This window comes from Penaeus japonicus, unplaced genomic scaffold (assembly GCF_977035675.1).
Source record: "Penaeus japonicus unplaced genomic scaffold, GWHDUDI00000001_assembly GWHDUDI00000014, whole genome shotgun sequence".
NCBI classification, from domain to species: Eukaryota; Metazoa; Arthropoda; class Malacostraca; order Decapoda; family Penaeidae; genus Penaeus; species Penaeus japonicus.
The window spans coordinates 20,089,891-20,109,890 of NW_028234416.1; the positions used below are offsets into that span (position 1 = coordinate 20,089,891).

Sequence of the window (20,000 nt, forward strand, 5' to 3'; positions counted from 1 at the left end):
AGCTATCATCAGGCTGGAATGTGTGTCTGCCGCTAGCACTGCACTCACTACCACTACCTCCCCCCCACTCTCTCTCCCTCTCTCCTCCCTGCCGCCGCCACCACCACGTCCTACCACCTACCATCATCGCCTGCCAGCCCCTTCCACCTCCCCTCTTTCTCCCTTACCCCCCGACCGCCGCACTTACCACTTCTTCCCCCACTTACCACTTCTTTCGCCGCCATCGACACTCCAATCCTCCATTCACCCTGATTATCAACCCCGCCGCTTCTGTCGCTCTTTGCACATCACATATACCACTGGCGCTGGCGAGCACTTGATGCCTTTTTCCGCGAACGAAACTTGCCAAGGCTTTCGCTGAAACGCCTCCCCTCTCGCCTCACCCGATGTCAGTTTAGCGATATCTGTGTGCAACGCGGATCACCCTGACCTCTGCTTCCTACTCCCGATATCTTTTTCGCAGTATTTATGTATTCTATCTGTCTATCTATCTATCTATCTATCTATCTATCTATCTATCATTTTCTCTCATTTTTATGTTTCTTCTCCTTCTCCATATTCCTATCCCTTCCACTCTCCCCCCTTACCCTCTCATTCCCCTTCCCCTTCCCCCTCCTCCTGTTTTCTCCCCACCGCCCATCGCGCATCACTCCTGTCTGTTGGCCGATCGGTGACACGTAGCCGTCGTCGTTACCAACACGAGCCCGACACGGCGCGAGAATTTAACGGAATCCCAGTGTTGACACTATTGACTCGTGTCCAAAAGGCTCTCCGGGTTCTTGGTGTTTGATTTCTCTTACATCAGTAGCACACACATGCGCACATGTGCATACGCTCATGCACACACACACACAAAGACGTGTTTGTGCGTGTATTTATGTATGTGTATGCATATACACGTATGTGTATGTATGTATGTGTGTGTGTGTGTGTGTGTGTGTGTATATATATATATATATATATATATATATATATATATATATATATATATATATATATATATATATACATATACATATATATATGTGTGTGTGTATCTATTTTTACGCTTGAACTTTAAATCGGAAATACAAGCATGTCGAGGTAGATTTGTAAGTTTAAAGTTCGACATGAAAGTCTATCACCGAAAAAAATACCAGATATAATTTTGAAATATAGATTTTTAAAATGCTCCCTTTCTACCCACTTTTTGCCCTATTAATCACCCTCCCTTTCGCCCATCATGCCCTCCTCCCTCTCAGGTTCATCGGTCTGGCACCCTCTGCCCCCCCCCCCCCACCTTCGACCTTTGTGGGGAAAGGTATTTGGTGGTGTTACGTAGTGCACAGCCTTGGTTGCCTTCGCTGGCACTGGGTTGCTCGGCCACTGCGTTCTTGGCGCCGGCAACCGTGGGAACACCCCTGACAACGCTGCTGGAACTGTTTCCCCTCTCTCCTCTCCCCGCTTTCCTCCCCCCCCCTACTCTCCCCTCCCTCTTCCTTCTCCCCTCCTCTCCCTCCGTCACTCTCGCGCCAGCTCTAAACCGAGTTAGAAAGTCTTTGTGTTTTGTGTTGTTTTACTCCTTGTTTTCCCCTCCTTGTTTCTCTCTCTCTCTCTCTCTCTCTCTCTCTCTCTCTCTCTCTCTCTCTCTCTCTCTCTCTCTCTCTCTCTCTCTCTCTCTCTCTCTCTCTCTCTCTCTCTCACCCACTCTACACTTTTGAGTATGAATTACGAAAAAAAGAAAAGCGTTTTGCCAGGGTACCTCTCCACCTCCTCGCAGAGTGAGTTCGAGGGAGGTGAAATTAGTCAGGCTTCGGGTATTCGGGGATCATTATTTTGCGTAGTTGCCTACCCTTGTCACGTGGTTTTGTTTTGGTCGCAGATGGTCGCCTGCTGCACCGGATTCTTATGACAATGTATATATCTATATCTATCTATTGATTGATCTATCTATATATGTATGTATATATTTATATATGTACATGTATTTTAGATATATGTATATGTATTATATTGCTTGCTCGCGTTTTGTTATTTTATTTTTCGTGTTATTGTTGCTATGATTGTTTTTGAGCGTTTTAACGTTATTGTGTGTACTTGGTACTGCGTGATTGTGCAAGAGTTGTCAACGCAAAGGGTAACATTTGAAAATAGCTACCTGTAAGTGGTGATGTATTTACGGTTTCTGAAAAGAAAAATGCGAAACGTTTGGGCTCGCACCGCAAATTTCCTTCGTCGGTGCTGGTCGAACTGGTTTAGTGTCATTTTTATTTTTATTATTATTATTATTATTATTATTGTTCTTAGTTTTTATTGTTATTGATTATTATTATTATTACTGTTATTAACATCATCATCATCATCATTTTTGTTGTTTATCTATTTTTCATTATTGTTATTATCATTGTGATTAATAATGTGTGTGAACCATTGTTTTTTTGTTGTTTTTTCTTTACTGTTGTCGCTGTGCCATGTAAAAGTACACCTGCTTTAAGTACAATAAAGTGATAAAAAAGTGGACTGTAAGGACTAATTATATGAACAGTGAACTAGCGAGAGGCAGGGAAGCGGCGTTTTAATTACCTGCGCAGTTCATATCCCTTTGTGGCACCGGCCTGCGTCGCCTCTGCTTGGTCGGTATTTAGTATACTACGTCCAAGAGACTTTCAACTAGTCCATGTGACTACCGTGCGTTTTTTTTTCTGTGCGATGCTTTTTGTACGTGGAAAATGAAGGATTATATGCATCGATATAGCATTATGATTTTTTTTCTCGATATATCATGATGCTGTTTTGTCATCGAAGTGTTTCTATTCCCCCCCCCTCTCCTTTGCAGCCATAAGATAAAAGCACGTAGTAACTGACCTGTGGGAGCGCCTGTCTCATGATTTACTCTTTAAACCAGATAAGTGATGAGAGGCTCGCTGTGCCACGCGTTACAGGCTAACACTCTCTGATGCGGCGACGAGCTCCGCCAGGCTCAGAACAGTGTCAGGTGGACGAAGTCACCAGATGACAACTTGTGGGTCACGCCCTTACCCTCTCGCCGCCAGGATCTCGCGCCTGAAGGAGGAGGCTTGCCCTTAGAGGACACGCCGATGTAGCGGACCAAAAAGCCACCGCTGTAGTGAACCCTTTGTAGTGAACCTCCCGCTGGACCAGTTCCCTGAGAAGTGGGGAAGCAACCCAGTAGCGGACCACACACGCCGCTGACCTCCATCTCTGTCTCTCACTCTCTCTCTCTCCTTCTCCCTCTCTCTCTCTCTCTCTCTTTAGCAGTAGACCGTGTAAATGGTTAAACAGTGATGTAAAAATCCCCCTCGCCCACATCCTCATCCACCTCCTCCTCCTCCTCCGTCTCCTCCTCTTTCTATCGCGGGCGACCTTCAAGCAGCGACCATCGTCTCGTCTCGTCTCGTCTCGTCTCGTCAGCAGCTTCCAAGTGACCAGGAATACCACTCTCGTTTGTGAATAACACGCCGTGGAAAGCAAGCGTGCCTGCGCGAGCGAAGGCCGCCAGTGGAGTAGCAAGCAGTGAAGAAGATCTCGAGATCTGCGTGTGTGTGCTTATGTTCTGTATATAATACGGAGATACTGGACCCCAAACTTACCAACAAAGGGGATTGAACTTCGCATCTCACGACTTCCAGCACTGAAATCCCTCCCGTAGACGTTAGACCTTTCAATAGAGGTAGCCATTCCATTAGTGTAGCGTAAGCAGTGAACTTGATACGTATACCAAGTACCTTCTCCCCAACTGAAGGACATTGTTCTTGACCAAATATTTTTGTTTATTTGAATATGAACTGTGATAGTTATTGTACATGAGAATTTTTACCTGAGGGATAATCTAGTGCCTTTCGTCTGTTATCGTCAAGCCAAAAGAAAATAAGAGAAAAAGAAAATCTAATTTCTAGTGAGAGAAAGTAGAGAAAAAAAGTAGTCTATAATTTTTAAGAAAACCTACGCGAGTGCCAAAAAACTGCAAAATAAAAACGATATACATATATACATATATATATATTTATAGTAATTAAGACCCTTAAAAAAGAAACCCAGTGACTTCAAGACCGTTGATTTTTATGTGGAGTGAAGAACCAAGCAGCAGCGACCTTATGTGTGACATCATGTTGTCCAGAGGCCATGGAGGGCAAGGAAGGTTCAGCCTTCAGAACCTCATTCTCGGACAGCACATTACCTCCAAACTGGTGAGTAAAGACAGCAGAAAATGGAACAACTATTTCGATTTCTGTTGTCTTTTTTTTCTTATTTTGAGTGCGTATGCTTTATGATTTTTGGCTAATTGTTCAGAGGTAATTTCGTCGGAGTTTGTGAGAAGCGGACGTTTAGAATTGTTGAGGGTACGTATGTTTTATGGTTTATTGGAATGGTTTCGAAGACTGTTAAGTGTTGCAACGACCATTGCATGTTGAGGTAAGAGGATTTTGTTTTCGTTCTGCTATTGATTCGATGTTGATAACTCTCGATGATTAATCGTTTGCTTCTCCCACTTTCTCTTTTGTATATAGTAAATGGCTATTTCATATTTTCATGTAAATGTTGCATGACTAATCTATTTGTTGCTCGATATATCAGAGGTAAACTTCCACCATTCCGATACAAAAAAAATTGTTTATATTTTGTTAGTATGAATATAGCGTTTAGATTATGGGAACTCTGTGAACTTTAATAGCTATTATTTTGTAATTTTAGCAGTAGATACTGGAACCGCAATTCTAAAAGAAAAGAAATATAGAAAGTGAATGTATATATTAAAATTCAGATTATTTTGTGTTAGCAATCTAAAACAGTCGAGTTCTTTCACATGTAACGCTTATTTTTACATTGCCATATGTTGCCATACTTGTCACTTGACACTCACATTTACGCATATTTCAGTACATGCTCTTTTAATATTTGTAATATATTTAATATAAAGTACTTCTTTATGCCACCACACATGCCCGAGTTAACCGATCACACTTTCAACACTTACTTATTAACTTGCTTGCTCCTTTTTGCCAATGCTTCCGCTTCCACACTAGAACCTGGTAATTCGATTTAAACACCGCAGACAAAATATCACGTAATGCCACAACATTATATCCACACAAAACCTACAAGACTACACAATATCCACAATATCGTCATCACTCCTGCATATTGCCTTTACTACACACACACACACACACACACACACACACACACACACACACACACACACACACACACACACACACACACACACACACACACACACTCACACACACACACGAGAACCACTCCCGACCCAGCCTGCAGCACTCTACAACCCTACAACACGTGTTTCCAGGGCAGTAATATGGACTCCTGTTTTCAGGAGGAGCAGATGAGGGTGGACGCCGAGGAGCCCATGTCCCCGATGTCCCCCATGTCCCAGGGCTCCGACCACGACCACGACAAACCCACCGTCAGACAGGTATGTGTGAGAGAATGGGGAAAGGGAGACAGGGAGGAATGGGGGAAGAGAGAGTGTTGATGAAAAGAGAGAGGGGGAATGATAGAGATTAGAGAGAAAGTATTAATTAAATTAAGGGATAGAGAGGAGGGAGATGAGAGAGTGGAATGGATGCTAAAAGAAGACGGGTAGGGATGAACGGATACGGAGAAGAGAGAGAGGAAAGAGAGGAATGTGAATGGAGGTATAGGAAGAGAGAGGGAGGGGGGCAGGACCAAAATAGGCATATATGATTACGCAAAACAGAGGAGATAGCGGGAGCGAAATCCAAGCATTGTCCTTTGGCAAAAGGACAACGAACACAGGTCGTCGGTGAAGTAACCAAGTACCTCGACCTTAATTTCCACACCTAATCAGGCGTAAAGCAGTAATATAGTTTCCCAATTAAAATGTTTGTTGTCGTTACTTGTGAGCTGTTAATACCCTGGCCCTTCAGCACCCGCGATCAGCCTATATGCTCTTCGCGTTCTCTCAATCATGCCATTAATTACTACAGCGACATCCCAATTAGTGGGCGAGGGGTGATGTTTGCAGCGTGAGTCATGCGCTCGCCGTGCTGAGCGACCGCCCGTCCTCCCCCCTTCCTCCTACCCCCAACCCCTTTCCCCCCTTACCCCCCTTACCGCCCTTACCCTTTCCCCCCTACCCCTTTCCCTCTTATCCCCTACCCCTTTCCTCCTTTCTGTTTCTTCTCTCTCTTTTTTCTTTCTTCTTCTGCTTCTGCTCCCTGTTGCTTCCTTCCTCCTCCATTTACTCTTCGTTGTCTTCTCTTTCCTCCTTCCTTCTCCTCGTCTTCTTGCAACTTATCCTCTTCACCCCTTCTTTCCTCGCTCTCTCTCTCTCCTTCCTTACCTCCCAGTCCTGCTGTTCTCCCCACCCTCCGTCCCCCATCTGCTCCCTTCTCCCACCCCCGTGCACTTGGCACTCGAAACAGCTGAGCACGAGACTTGAGTGTCGAGTCTCCCCCAGCGGATGTAGGTCCGGACTCGGGGTATGCGGGCATGTTGAGGGAAGGCGGGCATCCACACGTGGGTATGACGGCGCGGTAAAAGGTGGCGGCGGCGACGGCAGCGGCGGTGGTGGGGTTGGGTCGGTCGGCTGCGTTTGGCCCTCGGAGACCACCTGTGTGAATGCATGTCACATTGTTGGCTGCATTTCTCGGTTGCGTCACGTCCATCCCTGAGTCAGCTGCGGTTTAACTTTTATAATGCTGTAGCTTAAAGAAAATATAAGGATTTTTTAAAAAGCATTATCGAAGAGAAAACCACGAACAAGGCAGCGTACCGGCGCCGTCGATGTACCCTGGCAGTTGCCCCGCGCTGCCGAGACCCACCGTGTACCCAGGCTGTGGTCGTGCCAGCTGACCCCTGGCAGACAAGGTCAGGCGAGGCAGCAGAGCGTCAGCAGAGGTGGGGGCGGCCACCTGCTGCCTCCTCCGGCCTGCTGAGACACCATTGTGAGTCAGCAGTACCAACTGATCTGCGCTAAGAGGGGAAGGAGGTCGAGCTATCTTTATCAGTCTAGTTCCTCAAAGTCAGTCAGTGTCGAATTTACTGATAACGTTGGCATGACGACAGATAGTATGCACACACACTCAGGGCATGGAAGTACAAAGTCCGTCGCGTCTTGATAACACGAAATTACTGGGTAATACATGATGACGAACTTATCCCCTCCCATATGTAGCCATCTAGCACTGACCATCCATAAGAGGATCTGCGCCGGGTGATTATTATCATACTACACTCATTGCTCTATCATTTCCATTATGAATATTTTATATCTCTAAAAAAAAAATACTGATAGTTTTTGTTCATATGCTTCATCGCGTGAAACATAAATACATCTGATAAATACAAGTGACGTGAAGGGAACGAGCGGCTAATAATTGATTATAACAGCAGCGTACCCATCAATTAGTAGTTAACTATAAATCACGCCCATCAAAGGCCATGCCGTAACAGTGCCAAGGGTCACGGTACTCTACAACGGAAGTGGAGTCAATTCGAACAAATGCCAAAGTGCCAGATCCCAACGGCCCTTAACGAGGACAAATGACGCCGTTCCGATATCAAACGCGACGCCATTTATCACCGAATCAATTAGTCGACGACATAATGATCGTAGCGCCCTTAGTACGGGGCGCGAGCGACGGGTCCATGCAGCTCGTGCGTGCGTGCGTGCGTGCGTGCGTGCGTGCGCAAACGACGGGCTCATCCTTCCACCGAACACACGTCGCCATGGCGTCATGTGTTCGACACGTGTGATGGTGCCGTGGAAGCCTGCGTAGTTGCGGGTGCCTCGTTTCGGAAGCGGTGCCAACAGGTTGCAGACGCGGTGCCACGAGCGTCATCTGCGCTTCCCGGTAGAGGGAGGAGCGAGGGAAGGGAAAATGACACGAGGTTTGGCGCGATGCCGTCGAGGTAAGGTGTGAGAGAGGTCACATGCAGCGCCATTCACTCGCGGGAGGGGCAGCCTTCGGGCTCCTCGGCCGCCGGGGACAAGAGCAGGCATTTCGCTGCGCCGGCGAACATCAGGGATTGGGAAATTGGACTCAATTTAGACCTTTAGAATGTGTTTGTGTGTGGGTGTATGTATGTGTATGTGTACATATATATATATATATATATATATATATATATATATATATATATATATATATACATATATACATATATACATATATACATATATATATATATATACTTACATATATATACATATATACATATATACATAGATATATATATACATATATACATTATACATATATATATATATATGTGTGTGTGTGTGTGTGTGTGTGTGTGTGTGTGTGTGTGTGTGTGTGTGTGCGTGCGCGTGCGCGCGCCTATATATATATATATATATATATATATATATATATATATAATATATATATATATATATAAATATATATATATATGAATATATATATATAAATAAATAAATATATATATATATACATACATACATACATATACACAACACACACATACACACAGACATATATATACATAAACATATATATATATATATATATATATATATATATATATATATATATATATATAGAGAGAGAGAGAGAGAGAGAGAGAGAGAGAGAGAGAGAGAGAGAGAGAGAGAGAGTATATATAAGCAAAGTACATAGATAGCATGAACTCGCCCAAAAATACTCACATTATCAGGCCTGTGCCGGCTCACCTTACAATTATCCACCTATATATATTTTATATATTAGTATGTAGGGATCACGCTCAGATATGTATAAACATCTATACACGGAGGAGAGCCTCCCTCCCTCCCTCCTGCCTTTCCCAACTCTCCCTCTCTTACCCCCCTCCCCCACCCCCTTCCCTCTCCCATTTCCCCACCTCCCCCCCTCCGTCACCCCTCTCCCAAGTCCCAAAGCCCTAATCCCCCCCCCCTTTCCTGATCGGCCTCATGATGACGATACAGAAAATGTGTGTCATGCTCAGCCCAGCAAATATTTTTGTGGCGCGAAGCATTTATGGAGTCATACACGAGTCAGCTCCCCCTTATCAATATGCAGCGGCGGAGGAATAAATCGGTGTTTGGATAACACGAAGAGATGAACTCGGAGAAGGTCAAGTCGCTTGCCCCCTCTGGAGTCCCGGTGGGGGGAGTGGGAGGTGGGATGGGGGAGGAAGGAGGATGGAAGGGAGATGGGGAAAGAAGAAATGGATAAGGAAGGGGGAAGGGGGATGGAAGGCAAAAGGAGGTTGAAAAGGAGCTGGGAAGGAAGAGAGATGAAGTGGGATGGAAGAGGGATGGGGAAGGAAGGGGGAAGAAGAAGGGATAAGGGAAGAAGATAGACATTAGAGAGGAAAAGGGGTGGAAGAGAAAGAGAAGCATGGAGGGAGAGGGAGTAGAAAAAGGAGGAGGGAGGAAGGAAGAGAAGAAATAAGACAGTTTTAGGAAGAAGAAGAAGGGGAGGGGGGAAAGAAGAACGAGAATAAGAAGTCCGAATAAGCGGAGGATAAGAAGCAAAAGGGAAGAAGCGTGAGGAGATGTCGGCTGCGGTGATGCTCGGTTGGAAAGGGGGGGGGGAGGAGATTATAATATCATCACGTTGAGCCATTGATGAATATTGCCGTCTCAACCTTCGCCTCTACACCACGTCCGCGGAGCCACCTGGTGGAGGAGGAGGGGAGGAGGGGTGGGGGGGGGACGCCTGACGTCTGCGGGGATTGGCTCTTGGCGGTTGGGGAGGGGGAAAGAAGGAAAAAAAGAAGGAGGGACGGAGAGGGGAGGAAAGAAGGAGAGTGATAGAGAAGGGAGAAGGGAAGGTGGAGAGGGAGGGAGGGAGAAAGAAATAGAGGGAAACATAGAAAGAGGCAGGGAGGAAAAGAGGAAAGGAAAGAGAGAGAGACGGAGAAAGAGAGAGAATGTGTGAGGGTTATAAAGAGGAAGAAAGACAAAGCAGGAGGGAAATGCAGCCCATGTTCGTTCCTCTCTCGCCTGAGTGAGGAGGATTGTGCCAACTTCGCCGTTCTCGTGCGGCGGAGGCTTGGGGAGTGGAACTGCATACTACGAAGTTCAAAAGTATGGTGCCATTAGAATCAAAGTTATGGTACCATTAGGAACTATAAGATAGATTGAAGATTTTTAAAAAGAATGGCCCGTTTGTACGTATCCATATGTGCATGTGTGTGTGTGTGTGTGCGCGCGCGTGTGTGTGCGTGTGTGCGTGCGTATGCCAAAGAGCGCCGACGCTATGCCGTTTCACGAAATTGTAGCTTCGAGCTTCTTCCCTGTGACCTTCACGGCTTCCGGATGAACTTAAGATCTCGGTATGGCACTGGAGCCATGTCTGTGGTCCCTCTGTTCATACCACGTATTTGAAAAGCTTACAAGGTGCACGCGGGTGCGCTTCTGATCAATTTTGCCCCGTGAAATGAGGTTCAATTGAACATCATGGTGTTCGGGATGGAAATACCACTAACACGTGTATATCATTTCATAACCATTTATAGAAATTGTTTTTATTGCCATTCATCGTCGTCATCTCATCATCATCATTATCACGGTTATTAAAATGCACACACGACCTCCCTCCCTCCCCCCTCCCGTTTGCGTTACTAGGGTAGATAGCCAAGTTTTATCAGTTACTTCTAACGCTCTTGGAACGTATCTATCTTATCGGTAGGAGAGAACACGGCTTCGTTGTCTCTACGGAAACAGAAGGTGGGATGCAGACCCTATTGCAGCAGCTGCCTCGACTCGGGTTTGGGTTGAAGAGAGAGAGAGAGTGAAATATGAGGGAAGGAAAGGGGTCATGGAGGGAGGGAGGGAGGAAGATGAGGGGAGGGAACTCGTGAGATGGTAGAAGTGAAGGAAAGGGGTAAGGGATATAGGAGGGAGGGGGAGAGAGAAGGGAAAAAGGGTTTTCATATAAGCTATGCTTATAAGTGAATGGTTAATATGGAAGCTTGCATAGTCATTTTCCCCTCTCCCTCCCTCCACTGCACCATCACCACTATTACGCCATCATCAGCACCGAGACCCTTTCCTCCCCCCTTCCTCCTGCTCTCAAAATCATGTCAACCATTATCTACAATCATACCTTTACCCTCTCCATCACCATCGTCATAGACCAAGTTGGCACATCTATCCGGTATTCCCTCCTCTGCAACGTCATATACCATCTCCAGATCTCCTCGAACTTTCCTTGGCGTCAGATCAAGCAAAGACAAGAAAACCTTCAGAGTCGACATTATAGAACCATCCATGTCGCTAACAACCCATCAACGCGAACCGCCACAGTCGTTACCGTTAACAGCACTAATACTACTCTCATCATTCAAATTACTATTGACATTAACTTCGGCTCAGTCACGATGCCATTAATAATACAGTCAGCGCATTCACTATCGCGGGAAATGCTGTTATTTGAAGCGATAATTACCATCCTCTTCGCTGTCATCTTTATCGTTCTCATTATAAATCATTGTCGTCATTCTTATCACAGTCATTACTGTCATCATCTTTGTTATCGTGACAGTCCCCATCAGCATCACAACAAGAAAGACGAACGAAGTGTCCTAGAATCGGCATTATTACAGTTAACGAATTCCCGCCACTTGAGGACGGCGCTTTGTTCTGCATTCACATAATAATAACAAGCAGTCTCTCTACCAGCGTCCACCCAAAGCCGCAAAACACCGCACCGCTAAACGTCACCGAAACAACGGCAATAACATACAGCAGTAAAAACAACAACAAAAAATGACCCCGCCCACATCCAGCGCATCGTTATTAACGGCAGCTGCTCTAGTCCTCCTCCCCCCCCCCCCACCTCTGCACCCCCTCCCCCATCAACCTCTCACAGTGACCTTGGCCTTCGCTTATAACAAGTGCACGCATCTGCAGGTGTGCGTGCTGCTAGGTTCCTAGTAGTAGAGACCGACGCACAAGTGTCCGTACATGCGAAAGACACATTCTGACACTTTTGTTCAATATCTATTGTGTATTACACGAGTGAAGCGTCTCTAGAAATCCAAAAGAAATATCTTGCAGTGGCCTCTTAACCTCCAGCTTTACGATGACGGGGGAAATACACAATAATATACGTCCACCTCGATAATAACATCCGGGACTATAATTCAGCGTGTGACTCACCCACTACAGCGTCTGGACTTAAGTAGACGACTCTACAAGTCCCGTTGTCACTCGGTTTTTGTGAAGCATCCGGGGTGAACCCCCAGATCGCCTCGCAGGCCCCCCCCCCTCTCTCTCTCTCTCTCTCTCTCTCTCTCTCTCTCTCTCTCTCTCTCTCTCTCTCTCTCTCCCCTCTCTCTCCCCCTCTCCTCTCTCTCTCCCTCTCTCTCCCCTCTCTCTCTCTCTCTCTCCTCTCTCCCCCCCCCTCTCTCTCTCTCTCTCTCTCTCTCTCTCTCTCTCTCTCTCTCTCTCTCTCTCTCCTCTCTCTCTCTTCTCTCTCTCTCTCTCTCTCCTCTCTCCTCTCTCTCTCTCTCTTTCCTCTCTCTCTCTCTCCTCCCTCCATCCCTACCTCCTCTCCTCTCTCTCTTCTCTCTCTCTCTCTCTCTCTCTCTCACTTTCTCTCCCTCTCTCTCTCTCTCTCTCTCTCTTCCTCCCTCTCTCTCCTCTCTCCCCTCTCTCTCTTCTCTCTTCTCTCTCTCTCTCTCTCTCTTTCTCTCTCTTCTCTCTCTCTCTCTCTCCTCTCTCTCCTCTCTCTCTCCTCTCTCTCTCTTCTCTCTCCTCTCTCTCTCTCTCTCTCTCTCTCTCTCTCTCTCTCTCTCTCTCTCTCTCTCTCTCTCTCTCTCTCTCTCTCTCTCTCTCTCTCTCTCTCTCTCTCTCTCTCTCTCTCTCTCTCTCTCTCTCACTCATATTATTTCACGGTACCCCTGTTATATAATGTTCTCGAAATTTTGACGACCTTTCGTGCGGATCTACTCGGAATTCACCTGCAGTATCTTTCGCCCCCGAATTTCCTTTCGTAAGAATGACCTTTCTGGCTCGCTCGTTACGACGCGTTGGAAGATGAGTCATGCGCGGGGCTTACTGTGGCGCAGTTGACTAATGCAGTGAAACGTTTGCTAGTTTCTTTCAGGATTTTCCCCTTCGCCATTCAAGAGCGAAATTTTTTTTTTCCCTTCGGATATTTTTTTTTTATGCCACATCATGTTAAAGGCGGACGAGAACTAATAAATGATAATGATATGATCAAAGATAATAAGAAAGAAACGCGTATGTGGACAGAGTAGCGGACATAACGTGGATGCCATAACCGACCAGGTATAGAGACAATGGTGCCATGCCTTGCTCCCTCTGGCCCTTGTTGTCAAGCTGTTTACTGTGAATTATCCTGTCCGGAGTGCGCGTCGCTGTGGGTACGTTTGTTTGTTGGTGTGAGTGTATTGCTGTTTTTTTTTTTTTCTTCTGGATTCTTTTGTTGTACGTGTGTGCCAGTCAGTGCCTTGTGTCTTTTTCTGTAACTGTGTCTGTCTCTGTGTGAGTCTGTCTTTTCGAGTACCGTTCCTCGGCTTGATTAACTCGTCAAAATGGCCCAAGCGTAAAGATGACGTAAGTTATATTTTCTCCGTGTAAAGAGAGACGAATAGATGAATACTGGAGACAACAAAGTCCATGCCTCCGAAATTCCCCCGCGCCGTGGACGAGGCGACAGCGTAGGCGGCGGGCGGGCTGTCGATCCTCACGCGACCGACTAAATTTAGAAACATTTTCCGAAAACCCGAGCGGATATAGTGGAAGAAATCCCGCTAGTGTGCCGGGTTGTGATCCAGCCCCTCTCTGGCCTCACTCGCCCCCCTCCCTCTCCCCCCGCCCTCCCCTCTCCTCCCTCTCTTCCCTCCTCCCTCCCCCTCACCCGATCTCCCTTCTCCTCCTCCTCCTCCTCCTCCTCCTCCTCCTCCTCCTCCTCCTCCTCCTCCTCCTCCTCCTCCTCCTCCTCCTCCACCCCACCCCCACTTTAACCAGCCCCTCCTCTGCCATGTCAGCGTCAGGTGCTGTGGGAGACTTTCAGCACATACGCATGCACATGGATATACATAGCATACACGAAGACAACGCAACACGAACTTTTATTTTCGTGTGTATATGTGTGTGTGTGTGTTTTTGTGTGTGTGTGTGAGAGAGAGAGAGAGAGAGAGAGAGAGAGAGAGAGAGAGAGAGAGAGAGAGAGAGAGAGAGAGAGAATGTATGTGTGTGTGTGTATTTGTTGATTTCATTTCGAAGCACACATAGGCAAATTACTTGTGATATCTAGTATGCTACCATTTAAAGAAACTTTTACATCAATGAACAGTTACTCCAAAAGCAGAGACCGACTCCGCTTGGGCATTCATTTCGTCACATTTCTTCTCCCCCTCTCCTTCCCTGTATTTCCTTATCCTCCCCCAACCCCTCCCTATACTTCCCTCTCCTCAACCTCAACCTCTCCTCGTTTTCCCCTCTCCTCTCTCAACCTCTCCCTAGCTTTCTCTCTCACCACCCCTTTCCCATCTCCTGTTTGAACTCTACCCATGTTTCTCCTCCCTCTTTTATTTAGCACCCATCACCACAGTCTTCACTCCTTCTTACTCTTCCCTTCGTCAACACCCCCTCTCCCTCCCCCACACCTCTCTTCTTCCCTACTCCCTCTCTCCCCTCTCTCCCATTCTTCCTCCCTTTCTCCCCTTCCCCGTTCCCTCTACCCCATCCTCCCATCCTCTCTCCCCTTTTCCCCTCACTCCCCCGCTCCCTCGCCCCCCTCAACCTTGTAAGGTCACGCTTTCCACACACCAGGTGTTCACACTTGTTTCCTAGGAACTCGCGTGGATGAAAGTTCCTGTTATTGTCGGTAATGATAATGATTAAAGTGAAGGTGTATGAGGCTTTCAGGTGAACTCGGGAGAGACAGACAAACATATAGACAGAAAGAGAGACGGACAGACAGACAGACAGACAGTGACCTGACAAATTCTAACACGTTCATAGATAGAGTTATTTCATTATTGATTTCGCACTTCGGTCCGTGTTCCTGTGTTAAGTGCTGTTGTAACACGTATCCGACTGCTTCGTCCATGCCTCTCTCCCCTTCAAAAGTCACTCCTAGGCTGCTCCCCTCCCCCGGGGGAACCCGTCTCCCTTGCCTCCCCCCTATTTCCCCCAGCCTCTATATCCATCCCTTCGCCGCTTCCAACTCCCCCTCTCCTAGTTCGCTCATCAGCACCATCCCCTTGGTATATCTTGCTCCCCTCGCTCGAAGTCTCCCCATGTCCCGGTCACGCGGTCGTCTCCCCTCGTCCCTTGCTGTCTCCCCTCTTCCGTTTCTCTCCGTCGTTTTCATGTTCCACCCTGCCCTCCCTTCTCCTCCTGCTTCTTCTTCTCCTTCTCTTACTCTTCCCTCTCTCCCCCCCCCCCTCCTTTCTCTCTCTTCTTCCTTCTCCGTCACTTTTCCCCCTCCTTTCTCCCCTCCCCTTTCTCTCTATCCCTCCGCTTTCCTTTCCTCCTCCTCCTCCTCCTCCTCCTCCTCCTCCTCCTCCTCCTCCTCCTCCTCCTCCTCCTCTTCCTCCATCTCTTGTCCATCCTCCTTCCCCCACCATCTTCTTTCACCGCCCCCCCTCCACACCTCTCCCACCATCTCCCCTCCTCCTACCCATCCCTCCCCCATCCCAATCACCCCCCCTACCCCTTCCCCTTCCCCCTCCTCCCCCACCCACCCCCCGGACGCACATCAGAGAGCATTACGTCATGTGGTTCTAGGAAGTGCAGGTGTCACTGTGGTTGTATATTTATCCGTCAGTCCCGCGCCATGACGCACCACACGCGGCCGAAGCTACTACGTGTCCTCGGCAAGGTCACCGGTCGCTGGCCCACCGCGCGACGGAGGAACGAACCAAACCTCGGACCTTTTCGCACTCTTACGGTCGCTGAGTCGGATGGGGGTGAGGAGGGGGAGAGGTAAGGGAGGGGGGGTGAGGAGGGCGAGTGGGTGGGGTATTATTGTTTGGGTGGGAAGGACTCTTTTCCTTGTTTGTGTTTATTGTTCTTATTGTGTTTATTATTATTATTATTATTATTATTACTGTTATTATTATTATCACCCGTTTTACTATTAGCATCATTTTCATTATGATTTTTATTGATGAAATTATTATTGGTATTTTCTCTATATTTCCGAATTATGAAGTTGCCACGTCTGAATATCTTTATATACATTGTATTTGTGAAATATTTTCCCAAGGTTAAACGAAGAAATGATATTCGAAGCATGTAATATATTTCGATCAGCTTGTGTTGAAATCGAGGGAAACATAACACATAATGGGGAAATCAAACCCGTTTTAGCTTGTTCGTGGCTTCAAGTTAAATCTTCTGTTTTTTGCACAGCATTCTTGTATTTGAATGTGGTCTTATTAACCATGGTTATGTGTGTCTTTGATTCGTTTTTGTTTTATTAAGTATATACACTAGATTATATGAATTAGGTGCAATCATATTTCAGTATCGGAGAGTCTGCCCTTATGTATGTATCTTAAACTTACCTGTGTCTGTAACCGCGTGCGTGCTTTCGTGCATACGCTGTTAAACACACGTGCGTCACATGCAAACAACAAACGGTACACACCACGCCAATTTTCACCTTCAGAGCCATGCTTAGAGCCAAGGTCACGACACGTAATTCTAATGTGCCATCATCACTACTCATAAGCGGCACTTGAGGCTCATTTGGCCCTTTGTTTGTGCTACGACAAGAGAAGGGAGGTACGGGATGCAGATGGATAGATAGATAGATAGATGGATAGTTAGATGAGTGGAAGGAAGGAGAGGCAGAGGAAGAGCAAGTCGAGAAAGGGTGACAGGCGGGAGCGGCAAGGTTAAGATCACGGCAGATTCGTGAGGTTAATATATGTACAGCCAGCTCTCGACATCGCTCTCATTCAGCAAGGTGATCTCACTGCTAGTTATCTTCTGGCAGTTTCTTCTGATAAATATAAGATCAGGAGGAATGCTTTTATAACTACCTTCTTGGTATTCTTTTCTTTCTTTCTTTTTATTCACTCTTTCAAAGGATGGTGGACATTTACTGGCAAACGGCCGTGGGTGGTGTGTCACTACATAGCGGAACGCGAAACGCCAGAAAGTGCAGGTGTTCACTCGAGAATGTAAACCCGCTCTGGCCACCACGTGACTTTTAATCTGATTCACTTAGTGGACTCTGCGAGTTAGTGTATGACTGTTTATATGTATATATGTATGCGCGCGTGTATATATATATATATATATATATATATATATATATATATATATATATATATATATATATATATGTGTGTGTGTGTGTGTGTGTGTGTGTGTGTGTGTGTGTGTGTGTGTGTGTGTGTGTCCGTGTGCATGTGTGTGCATGAGAAAGAGGGATAGATCGAAATAGGTACGTTTACCGGATAACACTAGAGCGCAAGCTTTGTGAAAAGGCCAGAAGCTATAACCGTACCTAGAAGAAAATAATAGCATGAAAACTTCTTTGACCTCTGTGCAGTAGCTAGAATCTCGACGAAGCAAACAAATTCTTCGATGAACTGTGTGTTTCCAATCAATCTATTGAAGTAAGGTACGCATAAAAAGGGCATTTGGCTCGAAGGTCGCATATGAAGGGATGAGAAATTTGAGAAGGAGAGGCAAGTAAAGAGGGAAAGGGATGTGTATCCAATCAACATGAACCATATGAACAATATAAGCTATTGTTTTATCGGGTATGTGACTCAGCCCCCCCCCTCCACCCCACCAGTCCCCTACCCCTGTCCTCCCATCACCCGTCTCCCATTGTTCGTCGCCGCCCCCGCTGTAAACAGCTCCCGAGCCTTTGCGTTTCCGTATGCGATAATAATAGAAAAGAGGGAAGGCCGTTCGCGACTTAGTCATGCCCTTCCGACAGCGGCCTTGGAGTACAGAGTCCTATTTCGGTCCTTTGCCTCAACCTAGCAACGCCCCCACGTGTCTGTACGTGCCAACACCTGCCCCCAGTCCCTTTCCCCTCCCTCCTCCCCCTCTTCTTCAACCTCTGACGTCAGAAGCCACGTGCACCGGTTTGTAAACAGTGTTCCCTACATGCGTTTGCTTTAGAACACGGTGTAAACTCTCTCTACCATTATAGCTGCTCGTGTATATTCGCCGTTTACTCTTAGGGGGAAGTAATGACGATCGGCACCAGTGATAAGAGAAAGATAAGAGAAGGTTGAACATGTTAGACAAAAGTTCCGAAGTGATAAGTAAACTTCCCGTGGCCTCATGTTTCGGCAAGCGTGTTATTGACACTTGAAAAAAGAAAGAAAAAAAAAACGTCGTGAACAATAAACCTTTAGTGAACCAGATTTTTTTTTTATTAATTTGTCATTGATATTTTTGGACAACGAATAAAAGAAAGCGCACTCCTCAATGACCACAACAATAACAAGAAGAAACGAGAAAAATTATCCTCTTTTGTCATTCCATATTTTCTGGACAACAAATAAAACCAACCACACTTCTTAAAGGTCACAACAATAACAAAAAGAAAGAAAGCATAACCATCATTGTGTCAAATCCGTTATAAACATTCTAGGACACGAAATATAACGGGATCGCCTTTCCGGTGGAAATCCTCACGGCCTTGGAGGGCGGAAAATGGACTCGAGATAGTTTCGAAGATAAATTAAAATTCTCGAGTTAGAGGAGCTGCTCGGAAGATTAGAACACATACTCCAGCATTATGCATATAGGTATTTGCGTATGTTAGATAGATATTGGTTGAGTCGTTCGTTGATTGATAGATATAGAGATGGATAGATTGATTGATTGATAGACAGATAGAGAAATTCATTTTATAGTTTGTTTGACTTTTGGCTATAATAGCAAATGGAGAAAAGATGAGTCCGATATTCAACTGGAAGATAGCTACAATGAATGGAAGCAGTGAGTAAATCGGGAATGACTCAAAACAATACGAATTTAGAATGACAAGAATATAAAAATATAGAAAGATTTCCCAAATACAAACGACACCGCTTCTTCCTCCTTCATCTCCTCTTCCTCCTCCTCCTCCTCCGTATCCTCCCCCTTGTCGTCCTCCCCCTTTCTTCCTCCCTCCCTTTCTTCTCACTCCCTTCTCTTCACCCTCCCTTCGCTCCTCTTCTCCGTCATCTTTCTTTTCCTCATTCACTCCCTCTCCACCCACCCCACCCTCACCCCCCCCACACATATAGGGTATCGACCGTGAGCGGAATCCCTCCCAGCGTGACGGCCATTCCCCCCCTATCTCACCTGCGGTTATAAACTCGACGAGAGCACCGCTATCCCACCCACGCTCATGGGGAAGAGGGAGGAAAGGAGCGGGAATAAGGGGGGGGGGGGTTATGGAGGTAGAGGGGAGGGGAAGTACGGGGTGGAAGGAGGGGAAGTATAGGGGGAGAGGGGAGGAGGAGGAGGAGGAATTGAAGGATGTTTGATGGGAACGGCGTGTTTGAGACGTGCACAGAGGCGTTGCCATTTACTTCCTCTGTGGGCGCTGGTCGAGGCCGGAAACTCTGGTTTGGGGGTGACGCAACCGGCCGGTGATAGCGGATGGTTCGCTCGGGAAATGATGCGTCTTCGAGACAGATACTGTTATTATTGTTGCTGCTTGGCTATGCATATGTGATTGTTGATGGATCTGGGTTGCTATGGCCTTTTTCTTTGTGTTCCTTCGTGGGAAAGGACGTGTGTGTGTGTGCGTGTGTGTGTGTTTGTGTTTGTATGTGATTGTTTATTTGATGGGGGGGGGGGGAGGTAGGGCTATTCAAAAGAATAGCAAAATAAAGATAATAATAAGTGAAATTAAATCCTTGTTTTTTAATGGTTTCAAGGAATGTATATTGTGCGCTCACAGCACTATTTATATAGGAAGGAACATATTCCACTGCCCAATGTAATCAAACTCCAAGACCTAACCACCCAAGAGTCTCAACGAAACGCCTCAACTCTGTCCCCTTCTGCAGGTAAAAGTCGAAGAGAGTGGCAGCGAAGA

General features: G+C 46.5%; 1 protein-coding gene across 8 annotated transcripts in view; it reads left to right on the forward strand.

The window, feature by feature from the left end:
- Positions 1-20,000, forward strand: part of Hr39 (Nuclear hormone receptor FTZ-F1 beta) — a 338,308-nt gene that overhangs the window by 306,633 nt on the left and 11,675 nt on the right. For 4 of the 8 annotated variants that reach the window (XM_086544045.1, XM_086544046.1, XM_086544044.1 and 1 more), the window contains 2 exons: positions 5,339-5,437; positions 19,972-20,000. The exon at positions 19,972-20,000 is cut by the window's right edge and continues 219 nt beyond it. In XM_086544045.1, the coding sequence (XP_086400171.1) occupies positions 5,339-5,437; positions 19,972-20,000 (128 nt within the window). Of the gene's footprint in view, positions 1-4,001; positions 4,188-5,338; positions 5,438-19,971 lie in introns of those variants that run through there. The other 4 variants (XM_086544049.1, XM_086544050.1, XM_086544051.1 and 1 more) reach the window with 3 other exon arrangements.